At 26.9% G+C, this 14,158-nt stretch overlaps 2 protein-coding genes across 2 annotated transcripts; one reads left to right on the top strand and one right to left on the bottom strand.

Annotated features, from left to right (window-relative positions):
• Nucleotides 1-281: 281 nt before the first annotated feature.
• Nucleotides 282-1,195, top strand: Phum_PHUM396270 (uncharacterized protein; the record flags this gene model as incomplete). The annotated part of the gene is made up of 2 exons (XM_002428614.1): nt 282-330; nt 648-1,195. 2 exons carry the CDS (start codon nt 282-284, stop codon nt 1,193-1,195), a joined length of 597 nt encoding a protein of 198 aa, XP_002428659.1.
• A 4,940-nt stretch (nt 1,196-6,135) lies between these two features.
• On the bottom strand, nt 6,136-10,559 carry Phum_PHUM396260 (synapsin, putative; the record flags this gene model as incomplete). The annotated part of the gene is made up of 8 exons (XM_002428613.1): nt 6,136-6,564; nt 7,543-7,691; nt 7,891-8,006; nt 8,075-8,280; nt 9,243-9,347; nt 9,538-9,673; nt 10,014-10,260; nt 10,322-10,559. 8 exons carry the CDS (start codon nt 10,557-10,559, stop codon nt 6,136-6,138), a joined length of 1,626 nt encoding a protein of 541 aa, XP_002428658.1.
• Nucleotides 10,560-14,158: the final 3,599 nt, after the last annotated feature.

Genomic DNA, 14,158 nt, shown 5'->3' with positions numbered 1-14,158 from the left:
CATTGTCAAGGTAAATTCATTCATTTGTTAACATAAAAGGGGGATGATGAGCCTTCTATCCTCTTTTTTCACTCTCTCACACTCACTCCCCCTCTCTCTCTCTCTCTCTCTCTCTCACTCTATTCACTCATGTAATAATAAAGACGTATATGTTTACAGTTGAAAAAAAATTTTTTACCTGTGATGTAACATATTTATTTATTTATTTATTACATGTTAAATTTGACCTCAGACAATAAATTATTATTATTATTATTTGGGTTACAGATTACATACATGATATGAGATTTGCCAAGAGGAGAGAAAATTATAGCGATTTTAATGACAGAGGTGAGTAAATGGGTTAAAAATTAATTAATTAAGATAAAGCACGAATTTTTTTTTGTAAACTTCATAACTCTCGTCTGTCACGTGATGACTGATTGTAACAAAGAGTTCGAATTTCAAATCCAGAAAAAAAAAAGAATATTAAATTTAAATTCAATCGACGTGATTCCGGTTAATGCAAATTAATTAATTTAAAAAAAAAAAAATTAACTAAAGCCACGACTAAGTTATTGAGTACTAAACTTATATATATAAAAGTTCATGGAACTCGATTTGCTAAAAAATAATTTTTTCGTTTTTTTTTTTTTTTTTTCTTCTAGAACAAATAGAAAAACTTCAAGTATTAAGTACTATATCGTTGATAATATCTCTCCTAGTTTTCGCTTGCCTCGTTTTTCTAATAATAATACTCTGGCTCAACAAGAAAACAAAATTTAACATATTTAAATTGACGTCACAACTTAAAAGGCAAAAGAGAAAAGAAAAAGAAATCGTCATTGGTAAAAAAGAAAATGGAGAAATTTCGACGATACGTATACAAGATGATAAATTACCAAACATACACGAATTGAACGAAGTCATACACAATCGTCCTATGAGTCCGCAAATTGATTATTCCACGTTGACGACAACATTTAAAAATTATCACGCAAGGTCCGAACCTGACAGTTCGTCATCCGTTTGTACGAACAAATCAACGAAACCCATAACACAACCCCTGGGTGTGAGATTACCTTCGGAAGACTCGACGTTGGATTTTATGTACGATAATCCGGGTCTTGCCCCATCACCGACCATGGAAAAAGACGTTGTTAAAAATAAGTCGGACAATGATAAAACTCTAAAGAAGAATTTAAACGATACTTAATCGATATTTAGAAAACGATTTATTGATTTCCAATTGGGATTTAATAAACATCTCCTTTCCTTGAATCTCTCTCTCTCCCTTTTTCTCCCTATCTCTCTCTCTCTATTTCTCTCCTTTTACATTTGGCACAACTACTACTTTTTGAAACTGATCATCAACTTTTTTCCATTGCCTTCATCTCGATTTTTACCTTAAATCCCTTATTTGTTAATCTATACTCCTTATTACCCCCCCCCCCGCTGTCCTTCCAATTAAAAAGGAATTAAACGATTCGAATGAATTTTCTACATGAAATTTAATCCCTGTTTTGTTCGACAATGTAATTGTTATAAGAAACGAACGTCGATTGTTTACATTTTTTTTTTTAAACGTAAAATAATTAATTTCGATCATTGATTGATTGATTGATTGATTGTAATAAAACGAATTAATTTTATGTTTAAGAGTACCGAATGGGTAATTTGATGACGATCGAATACGATTTTTAAAAAAAATTTTGTTATAAGAATAAACCGCGTGGCAGACATAAAAAAATATTAATTAGTCATAGTATTATTATTATTATTATTATTATTATTATTAATACGCGCGATGTAAAATAATTGCCATATGCAATTAATCAGGGTTTACTAAGCATCACAATAAAAATTTTAGTTGTAATAAAAAACTTACCAATCAGGATGATTGATTAGCTCAAATTTTTATTAAATTTATCACTCGGCCATCACTGCTTTTTCCTATAAGAAAAAAAAATAAATACATAAATAAATAAAATGGCTCAAAATATTATTTTATGAACAATAGTTTAGTTTTTTTTTTTAATTGTTAATTTAGTTCATTAGTTAATTAATTAATTAGTTATTATAAGTCTGTACATTATTAAATAATTGTCAAATTAATGTGCCCTTAAAACGCCGTCCATGAATGATTTTTTAATCAATTGATTGATTTATTGATTTTTGTTGTTGTGATTTTAAAAAAAAATGTTATTATTATTATTATTATTAATTTGTATTATATATATTTGTAGCATATATACACACACTTTATACATGTATACATTGTAATTGATAATGATGTAACATTTTAAGTATTTTGATGTAATTTTTTATATTGCCACATTATTTTTTAATATTATGTTATTAATATTAAAACCAAAAATTAAATTTATTTATACTTTATATTAATATATGTATATTAGCAAGTTAAGTTTATTTTTTGTATTTGTTAATGAAAAAAAAATTATTATTATTATTATTATTATTATTATTAAGAATAATAAAAAATATAATAAGCCATTTTTATAATATCATCACAAAATTATTAAATAATTTTTAATTGTTTTTGTTAACATCAAATAATCATTTAAATTATTGATTGATTATTAATCGATCATTAATTTTGTGATATTTTTAACGATTGATATTTTTATTACTTTTATTATTATTATTATTATTTTTTTTTTTTTTAATAATTATTTTAAAAATAATTTTGTCTATTGTATTTTTTTATATGTTTTTATTAATACTAACTGCGGATTTTGTACTTAAATTTAATATATTTTTACTTACACAAATATGTGTAAATTGCAATATATAAATATTATTATCTTGTTAAGAATTAATTGAAATAACGATTTTTTAATTATTATTATTATTATTTTTTAAAATTATTTATAGAAATAAAATTTACTCAATTTTTTTTTTTTTTTAGTGAAACAATGTTATTTGTTGTTGTTTCCCCTAAAGTTTTTTCTATTTTTTTTAATCCAAAATTTTAATTATTATGTATAATAATAAATACATTTGAAAATTTAAAATAAAAATAAATAAATATTAATAAATTTTAATTAATTATAAGGAAAATTGTTAATTTTTTCATCGTATTAATAATTTAGTTATGCAACTTGCATGACACTCACGTTATCATTGTAGTATATTGTGAAAAAATAAGAAGAAATTTTGGCAAAAAGAAAAAAATTTTGGAAAACGTTTCTTTTTTAATATCTCGAAGGTATCAAATAAAAAAATGTAATTATTATAAAATTAAAAAGATTTTTAATAAAATAATTTTTTCTTGTTAATTTAATTGTATTGGGGGAAAAAAACGACATTGAAAGTATAAATTTAAAATTTGTTATTATAACAATTAACTTACCTTAAACGTAATGATTTCCAATGAAGCAAAATATCCATATCGATTTCTAACCTAAATCAAAAAAACTTTTATTTAATTATAATAATAATAATTTTTTTTTTTTTTAATAAAAATAAAATAAAATTAATTTTGTCAACGACAACAACAACAACAACAACAACAACGCTCGCATGCGCACTCGTGTAAAAATAATACTAATCCACTTCGATCAGAACGAAACGTTTCAAATTGATGACGTCACAAAATCCGTTAAATTTTTTAATATTAGGAAAGGTTAGAAAATGATTTTTTCTTTTAATTTCATTATTATAGAATTAATTAATAGTTTTTATTTTTTATTTTTTTCATTGACAAACAATACGTATATTGCTTTATGCATATATATATAATATTATTATCATTATTTTTAATAATAACAAATTAATTATACTGAGCAAAACGCCATATATATATATGTTAATTAACAGATAGAGCGATTTTAATAAAATAAATAACACACTATTTTTTTTTTTTTTGAATCGTTGCCGAAATTTATCATTAGTTTTATTTTTTTTTTCTACATTATTAATTTAAAAAATCTACTTTTTGACCTAATAAAAAACGAAAGCTAATTTTTTTTTTTTCTATTTTAATACATCAGCTCATAAAATTTTCAAACAAATATTACACATAATCTTCGATATCGAAGGCGCAATACAATTTATTTATTTATATATATTTAATTAACATCAAGCACAATAACAATTTTGACAATACAAGCTCTCATTAAAATTACATTTAATTTATTTTATTATTATGCTTTCATTTTAATTTTCATTTTTTAATAAAAAACTGGATTTTTAACGTTTAGGCGTGACACACTCACACCACACACATACGCCTTCAATGTGTCAATTTGAATTATTATTAGTTTTAAATACACATATTATCATTATTAACTGTTAATATATGTATTTTTTTATTTATAATAAATGAATTGATATTTACCAATAAGTTTTATCATTTATCTATGTGTATATCCGCATTAATAAATTTTCAGAACAGTAAAACGTTAAATATATATGTTTTTTTTTTTTTAGGACATTTTATATTATGCCCGAAAATTATAAGCAATTTTATATAGGTCATTATTGCAAAACTATTATCTACGAAGCTTACTTATTCTTTTTTTAATGAAAAATTTCTAATTATTATTTAATTAATAACTTTAAACGAATTATAATTAATATGCCTTTACCGAACTACACCATCAACTAAAAAAAACTACTCAGCACGTTCCTTTCGTTCTAGAACAATTTTGAATTTTGAATGACGTCATTTTTAATTTCGACCAATCAAATCGTTTGAATTTTGTCAAAAGCGGCAGTGGATGACAAGTATTAAGCGTTCTTTTCATTTATTCAAAAACGATTAATTTTAAATTTGTGTTGAAAGTTAAATTTTGTAATGAGAATAAGTGAAAATATAATTGTGTACCGAAATAATTTTTCTTCTATAAAGGTAAAAACTCTTATTTTAGTATGTTAATTACAAATTGAAAAACTGATAAAATAATTTTTCGTTTATAGCCCATTTTACCGTTAATAATTACCGCCATTGATAGAACATATTCAATTACATATTGAAACCGTAGTTAAATAATAATTAGTTAATGAAAAAATAACCGTAAAAGTAAATCATTTCATATATAAATATAAAAATTTAATCCGTCGTAAAAAATTATATACGTTTCTAAACAGGTAATGCATTTCCATTTATATTTTATTTAAAATTTATAATTACTAACTGTGCAAAGGGTCGTATTAATCTCATTTTTCTCATTTTCACCTTAATGGTAATAATAATAATTATTATTACATTAAACCTTCGATTGTTCCGTAAACGCATATTTATAATTCGTTTCAACCTCCTTATTTGGTAACTACTACACATATGTAACTATAAACAAGTTATTGGTATATAACAATTTATGTAACACAATAACTCCTGCACATAGAAGATGATAATACATAAATTACAATTGTTTTCTATTCGAACGATTTAAAACCATTAAAAAAAAAACAAGTGATTTATCATTATTATTATTATTATTATAGATAAAAGTCATAGTATAGGCGCCAGTGTTTTATGTAATTTTTTATGTGCTTTACTGCTTATTATCAAGAAATATATGGAATGGAAGAGCAAATAAAAAATATGTTATTAAGCAATAACTGTGGCATCAAGTGATAACTCACATAATTTTATTAATTAAAAGTAATTTTAATAAGTTTTATTATTGATACACTTTGATGATAAAATTAAATGAAGAAAAATAGTTTTTTGGTTTTTTAAATCAATTTCTACTATTATCAATTGTTAGGAGATTTCTATGTCATACAAATAATAAATAAATAATTAAATAAATAAAAACTAATCACAGCCTTACATATGTAATAATAATTTATAATTTTTTTATTTAAAATATTTTCAAAAATTGATATTTTTTTGTTATTATCATTATTATTATTAATATTATCATCATAGTATGAGATTTGCTTTCATCCAATCCATATATTTTCCCTGTAATTTCGTTTAGATATATCATGTGGTAGAAACCAGCCGTAGCTTTCGAATAGCAATAAAGCATGTTTTTAACACATATAAGTCACCTAAATCATATTTTTAAAAATATAATAATAATAATAATAATAATAATAATAATAATAATAATAATAGGCCTCTACGAAACCGTTTATTCGTTTAAGGGGGTGGGAGGGGAATGGCGAGGGTGGTTATGTAAATTACATATCTCCAAATATTCCAGCAAAAGTTTTTCTTAAATTTTTCATCGTGTCTTCTGAATCTTCCGTTAATTGCGTTTGTGAACTTTGTCTTCCTAAGGGAGCTCTAGGTCCCGTAGAACTTGTCACAGATGATTGGGAGGCTAATAATAATAATAATAATAAATTAACCGAATTAAAAAAAAAATGGTAAGAGAAAATTTGTTTTTGTTGATAAATCGTACCTTGGGAATCTCGCCTTGGAAGAGTCGGTGGATGAGCAGGTTGCGTAGTATATCCGTGTTCGGTTGGTAAAGCCGGATCGACAAATGATCTTTGGGGATCTTCTGTCGGAGAACTTAATCCACCGACGCTGCTAGATACGGATGATCTACTTGCAGTTTTAGTCATGCCACTTCCAACCGTTGGCCCTCCCGGCTTACATTGAATCTATAATCAGTTGATATCGGTCATGATGATTTTGAAATACCTAAGGCTAATATTTCGTTTGCTACTATCCAATCAATCATTTTTGCAAAAAACAAACGCAATGCGTATGATTTCAACTATCACTTTTGCGACAGTTATTGTTATGAAAAACAATCGTTTAAAAATATTTTTAACTTTCTAACTGTTTTTTAATAACCATTTCCTTAATATCATTCATCATATTGTTTTTGTTTTCTTCATAAACAACTCGCAATAAATTACTCTACTAAAAAAATTTTTTAACGATTGCTTTTAAACCACCGACATGTTTTTTTATTATTATTATTTTCTATAAAATTTTCAAAATTAATAATAATAAAATGACCGTGACGTAAATGAATCATACATTTTTCACCTATAAAAACAAATTATAATTTTTACGCAATAAATAATTAACTAAATAAATTTAAGGTTTATGCGTATGCGTATGCGTGTGTGTGTTTATTATTAGATTTAAATGGAATTTGAATGAAAAAAATTAATTAATTAATTAACGTGATAATGAAGGTGATGATGATGATGATGATGATAATGTGAAAGAATGGACGGATGTAAAAGAAATACAAAAAAAAAAAAAAAAAAAATGCGTTGAGTGCGTGACATTGATGCCCACCTTATCACTGATAATTTCTACCTGAATGAGATGTTAAAAAAAAAAAAAAAAAAAAAACTACGGTTTACCTGAGATATATTCGTAGCTTTGGTAAACCTTATGCTCGCAGGTAAAGTAGAAGACAGACATTTCTGGAAAAATAACAATCAGAAAATAGGAAAAATTTCACATGCTTAGAAATAAATATAAACGCGGAAAGTCTCGCACGTAACGATAATAATAGTAATAATAATTATAATTAAATTATTTTTTACAGGTGTATTTTAATTGGAAAATAATGTTTACGCACACGTGGGAACAACGTGTCTCAGCGAACGAACTTTTACCTGCATTTTTTGCACGACCAAATCAGCAATGTGTCTTCTATCTTCTTCTTGACTGTCACCCATCAAGGTAAGAGCAGAATCATTAACTTCAATTATGTATTCTCGTCCATCTTTACCGACGACCATTTCTAATGCACAAATATCCAACCCTGATTAAAATAAATTCGTCAATCGTTAATAATAATTATTACGTAATTATTAATGCATTAAATGACGAACCCCCCCCTCCCCCTGAGTTTTAAATAATTAATTTTAAATGCGCGGCACACTATTAACAATTAAAAATTTTTTAAAAAAATTATCACGGTTTAATTATTAATAATGTGAGGGACTCTGACGACAACTTACCACCGAACAATTCGGAAACTTCGTCGACATAATTCTTGTAACGTTCAGGCATTTGAATTTGTTCGAGCATTGCTGAACCTGTATTGGTTTTCCAATTACCCGATATTGATTTTCTCCTGCGACAAATAACTCAGGTTCAATATAAGGATTATAAACCAAAAAAAAAAGGTTTGTTTATACGCACATAAGAGCTTTGTAATTGGTTCCGATTTTTTGTACGTGAATATCGTATTTTGAATCGATATAAGGTTCGGCGGTTGCATAACTTCCGGTTACGGCAACAACCGACGACATATCTTGAAAATCATTATTATTGTCTACTTTGACTTTTCCCAATCCACCGTGAGCGTGTCCAATTTTAACGACTACAGGAAATCTAGTACAGGTTAACTGAACAAAAAAAAAATAAAAAATAAAAAACTCCTCTCAATCTCTTTAGTACTTTCATAATAATTCGCGCAAGACAATATCATGATATTTAAAAGAAACATTTTATTATTGACATACTAAATCAAAAACCCAGGAAAAAAAAATGGCGTCAACCGTATCGAAAAGTGAGCAAGCAAATTAATTTAAAGTAAAATTTTCAAAGAATTTTCTTTTTTTTTTTTTTTGAGTAACATGGCCGAACGTGAATTTTACAAAAAAAAAAAAAAAATTGTAATTTACCAGAATCACTAACGGAACCTTGAATAATGATAATAATAATAATAATAAAATTCACTCGTTGAATTGACTACCAACTTCCTTTGTTTAACGAATAAAAAAAAAAAAAAATTTTTTTCACAAGGTTACTTCATAATAATTAATTAACTATTAATTATTATGTGAAAATATTTTATTATTATTATTATTATTATTATTATTATTATTATTTTCTAAAACCACGGGTAAAACGATTTTAAAGTGGCTAAAGAAATAAAATTCTTATTTTGAGGAAAAATTTTTTTAAAAAAATAATTTTATTGTTATTTTTCGATAGGAACCTTTTTTTTTTTTTTGAGGAAAAGTGAGAGAGAGAGAGAGAGGGGGGGGGGAAGAGGGGAAAGGGGATTCTATGAACCCCATCGATATTAGACTTAGTTTATCGGCTCGAAAATATATATTTACTTTCGTAAAAAAAAAAAAACCGTTAAATATAAATAAAACAAATTATTTCACGAGTAACTCTTTTCTTTTTTCTTTTTTGTATTTTCTTTTGACTTTTTTTTTAAAGAAAACTTTTCGATGAAAATTCCAAAACTCATTAAATATTTTATTAATAATAATAATAATAATAATAATAATAATAATAATAATAATAATAATAATAATAATAATAATAATAATAATAATAATAATAGTAAACTTACCATTTCCTTGTAATTTGGATAGAAAGTTTGTTCGATTAACGGAAAATTTTCTTTTCCTAATCTCCTTTGAATTTGTAATAAATGACTGAAAATCCAGGGTTTATCCTACAAAATTTATTATTATTATTATTATTGTCATAATTGATAATTTGAAATTATTGTTAAATACTATTACAACCATTATTATTATTATTATTATTAATAGTAAATCAAGGTTGCAATGATATAACAAGTCCAAGTTCTTGGAAAATAATCAAACCTGATTTTGATTTATTTTTAATTTGATTGACCATACCTGAAACCCGTAAATAGACTGGAGGGAATTGATGCTTGGAACTCCTCCAAATTCAAAACCTAAGAGCAAATTTTTATGATCTTCTCCAGCATCTCTAAGGTTTTGTCTAATAAGCAAAAAATCCGGGCGAAAAGATCTGAAAAATTAATAAAAAATTTTTTTAAAAAAAATTCGTGGCCGCAGCAAATAATTGTCGGAGTTTTGAACATAAGAACAATTCGTGATAAGATAAAATATCCGGTATTCGTTAGATAAAATTTTTTTTTTTTTTTGTTAAGTTTGCGAAATTCAATATGGCAGCCGTTTTAGAGTTTTAGAAAAAAAGCAACCCGTGCGTTATATGGCTAGTATCAGTCAAAATATTTAGAAAAAAAGATAACGGTGAGATAAGACGTTAGAAAAAAAAAAATTTCATTCGTTTTAAGGTATATACTATTTCAAAATGTTGTTTAAGGTTGTGTCGGTTAAGGACGTACCTTACAATTCTAGTTCCATTACGGAAGACCGCCATTGAAACAACAGTTCCAGTATCAGAATTAGATGCCAAGTTCAAATCTTTAAATTCAGCTTGTTCGACTCTAATATCGTAATCCCCTTGAATTCTTTTACCTCTGAAATATTTCGACCAATCCGTGTTCTGATCGTCTATGACCAACAACGTGAAGCATCTATCCTTGTTAAAAGCAGGTCTGGCAACTTGTTGAGCAGCTGATACGGCTCCCCCTAAAAATGCGTTAATTTTAGGTATCGAAAATGAGATTTTCTAAAGGATTTTTACACTTACCCAAAATGCTCACTCCCTGTTCTTTTGCCTGACCCGTTAAACTTTGAACTCTTTGCAAAAGGCTTTCCCGAGATTTTGCCGGACTCGATGGAGCGCTTATCGTTTTCGCTTTTGGATTCAAATTGAGAGACATGTCACCTCCGGCTGGAGCAGGTGGTGGAGCTCCGGCTGTTGCAGAAGTTCCACCACCGGATGGCGGTGGACCTTGACTTTGTGGCGTACCGTAGGCCCCTGCCATTGTTGATGGCATTCCGGGTTTTGACGGAGGCAGTTGTTGTGGCTCATCGTCAAACTCTGAAGAAAGGTCTCCGGAGGAGAACCTAATTATAAAAAAAAATCATTTTTAACGAATTTTAAGATTTTTATCCAGGAGAAAAATCGTTAAATGTTACAAATCAATTCCTTATAACTATTAGTAATAATAATAATAATAATAATAATAATAATAATAATAATAATAATAATAATGATAATAAATATTTGATTGATTACGTTTATGTCGAACGTTTAAGGTTAAACGGAAAATTTTATATAGAAAACCCTATTTAAAAAAAAAAAAAAAAAACGTTGGAATATATTCGTTTCATTGAAATCAAATTCGAATGATGAATTAATATAGAAAATTTGATGTCAGTGCCGTAATAAGAAAAACAATTTTAAATAAAAAAAATGGCCGTCATCAAACAAACAATAATTACGATTAAAAAAAAATAATAATTTTATTACGTTCGATCAATTTAATAATAATAATTATAATAATTTTTATTCGTAGGAAAATAATAATTTTTTTGTCTAATGCCACGTTTTTTACATATTTTCGCATAGACTCAATTTAAAAAAAAAATGTTTAACATATATATATATATCGATTTTTTTTTTAAAAATAATTATTTATCATTAAATCGTTAATTTTATTTTCTTAAAAAAAAAAAATTTCCAGCAAGGCCGTTTCGCGACATTTTTTTTCATTTTTTTTTTCCCTCCCCTGGAGCATTTACGAGATTTTTTGCAATTTTTTTTTTTAATCGTGTCTCGATTTCATTTTTTTTTTTTTTTGTTCGAAATAAATTCCAGAATAAGTTTCTACAACTTTTCAAAACGAAAAAAAAAAAAAAAACTTGAAATCCAGTAATTATTCCAATATTTGTAGTTATTACGATAAAAACCGTGCGTACGGTTTTTTTTTTAATTTTAAAATTCCAGTCAAAAATTGTTTTGTTTGATTTTTTCTTTTTTTTTACCGCGTCGGGTATCACGTGACCAAAAAAAATCGATAATAATAATAATAATAAATAAGTTAACAAGGTTTACCACTTTCTAATTTAAAACAACAACAAAAAAAATATATCATTGCGTTAAAAAAAATTTTTTTTTTTTCTTTTGTTAATTTTTCTTACGTGTTTTTCCTTTGACAAGAAAAAAAAGGAAAAAAGGAAAGAAAAAAAGGAAAAATTTCACGTAATTCTGTCTGGAGAAAAAAAAAGAAAAAAAACCATAAAATTACGTTGGCAAATTTAATGTTTCGGAATAAGGAAAATTTTTTTTTTTTGAAAAGGTCAACTGGAAACATGTGAGGGTGGAAAAAAAAGAATGAAAATTTTAGCATCCCTAAGAGGAGGGGGAGTGGAGGGAGGGTTAAATCAATATTTTTCTGTCACTTTTCTTCTTTTCCTTGCCAAAAAAAAAATTTCCGTTAGAATTACTCTGACGTCGTAGACGCCATTTTTAAAATCATTTATACATATATCACGACGAAGTAAAAAGAATTATGCTTAATCATTCATTCATTCATTCATTCATTCATTCATTCAATCAATCAGACAAATTTTTTTAAAAAATAATTTAAAGGTTGAGTGATTTCAAAGATATGAATCAACCTTAAAATTCAACCTAGTTTAAAATGTCACGTTAGATATAAAAAAAAAAAAAGAAAAAATTTTAGAGCATGCGAATAATCAGTTAATAACGGATTTTGTAAGAATTTTTGTCGTCGCCTGTATGTCGCATAAATTTGAAAATAAAAAAATAATGTTCAAAAATTGTCTTGAAAACATTTTTGCTATTATTATTAATTGAAAATCGATAATTTAATTAGTAAACTTTTTCTTTTGACGAAAAAAAACCAACCGTTTCCGTTTCCGGTCGATACATACATATATATATTAATTAAGAGATAAGAAAATGTTTGCCCGGATATTAATTAAACCCTAAACAAAACAAAAAAACAAAATAATGTTTTCTCATTAATTTATTAACAAATAGTAGCCTAAAAGTCTCTCGTAAGGTTATTAGACAAAAAAATCGTGTCATTAGAAAATTTACCGAGCATGATGAATCTCATAATGAAGGTAAATAATTAGTGTCAAAGGGCATTAAAAAAAACGCAATAGTTTTTAAAATTTTTACTTTTTTTTTCGAAAGAAAAAATTTAAAAAAAAAAAAATTAAAAACGTGACAAAATTTTTATTCGAATTTTATTATTATTATTATTATTAAGCAACCGTAACCGTAATTATTATTATTATTATTATTATTTTTACACGACGACGAAATGTTTTTTTTTTTTTTTTTTTTTTTTTCAATCGGCTCGACATCGTGATAAAAAATAAAAATTTCAAGTCGGTAGAAATGTTTACCAATAATATATAATAATAACGGAGAAAGAGTCAATATAGGAAAAAATTTTTCATCAGTGTTACCAACATTGAAAAACACTTGGAAAAAAAAATGAACTCGACATTTTTAAAACTTTTTCTTTTTTGTAAACCCAAGAGAAATGAATTTCTCAATAACTTCCCCAAACGGTAGGAGGGAAAGTGTGGGATTTAGTAGAAGCCACTACCCAACTAAAACTCCTTCACTCCTTTTTCCGGGGGAGGGGCGGTCGTGGGAGTTTTTAGCCTGTATTTCAGCCTCAACCCTCTCCTTAGCTTGAACCATCAGGTTCATACTTGAGATGAAGGGAGCCCCACCCAAGGAAGATCTCGGTACCTTTTCATCCCCTTTTTACCCTTCGAGAGTCAGTTCCAAGTTGCCACCTTCCTGCCACTTCCGCAGAGTCTGCGATTTCTGGGGAGATGTCCGGGGTACCGAATTCCTTTGATCGTTTATCTGTTTTCCTTTCACGTCGCAGCTCCGCATTTTACCCTATTTTGGATCAAATACTCAGTTTCATCCCCTCGAACAAGGGTCAATGCATCCCTAACGTCTAGAAAGGGTCCTAGGTCGCTTTGTAGGTACAGGCCTGTTGTTTGAATGAGCTAAAATTAAACTCCCACTCCCAGGATTTGAACCCACGACTCTCAACTCGATGACTTTTGGACTACCTCGAGCTCCCCCAAGGCATCCAAGTTGAAGCTTAACCCCTAGCGGATGCCTAGTCAACGTGGAAAATCCAATCCCACAACCCCCGCTCCCTTAAAACATCCTCTACACCTAACCTTCGAGTAGTTGGATTACAGGAGTATACATCACCGCCACTTCCGGCTTAACGAAACAAAAAATTAAAAAATTTTTGTTATTCTTACCTTCTTTTGAGATAATTGACATTTGTTGTAAAAGACTGTTTAAAATTTAAGAAAGAAATTTTGACGGTTTGTTATTAACTCGGTAATAAGAAAAATAAAACGCCGAAACGGCTTTTCCTGTAACAAAAAAAAAAAATTAATTAATTATTTACATAATAAGTGAAAAACTACCCGCCCCCCAATTTTTTTATTAAAAAATCCTTTTTTATTTTTATTTTTTTTCAGTGGTGCTATACGAATGCGCATGCGCGTTTAATTCATTGTTACGCGCATTTTTTCAAAAATTACATAATAACGTTATTTATATAAT

The sequence above is a fragment of the Pediculus humanus genome, genomic scaffold, assembly GCF_000006295.1.
Source record: "Pediculus humanus corporis 1103172107895 genomic scaffold, whole genome shotgun sequence".
Classification (NCBI taxonomy): Eukaryota; Metazoa; Arthropoda; class Insecta; order Psocodea; family Pediculidae; genus Pediculus; species Pediculus humanus.
The sequence above is the reverse complement of the archived record's forward strand: the minus strand, read 5'-3'. Positions and strand labels throughout refer to the sequence as shown.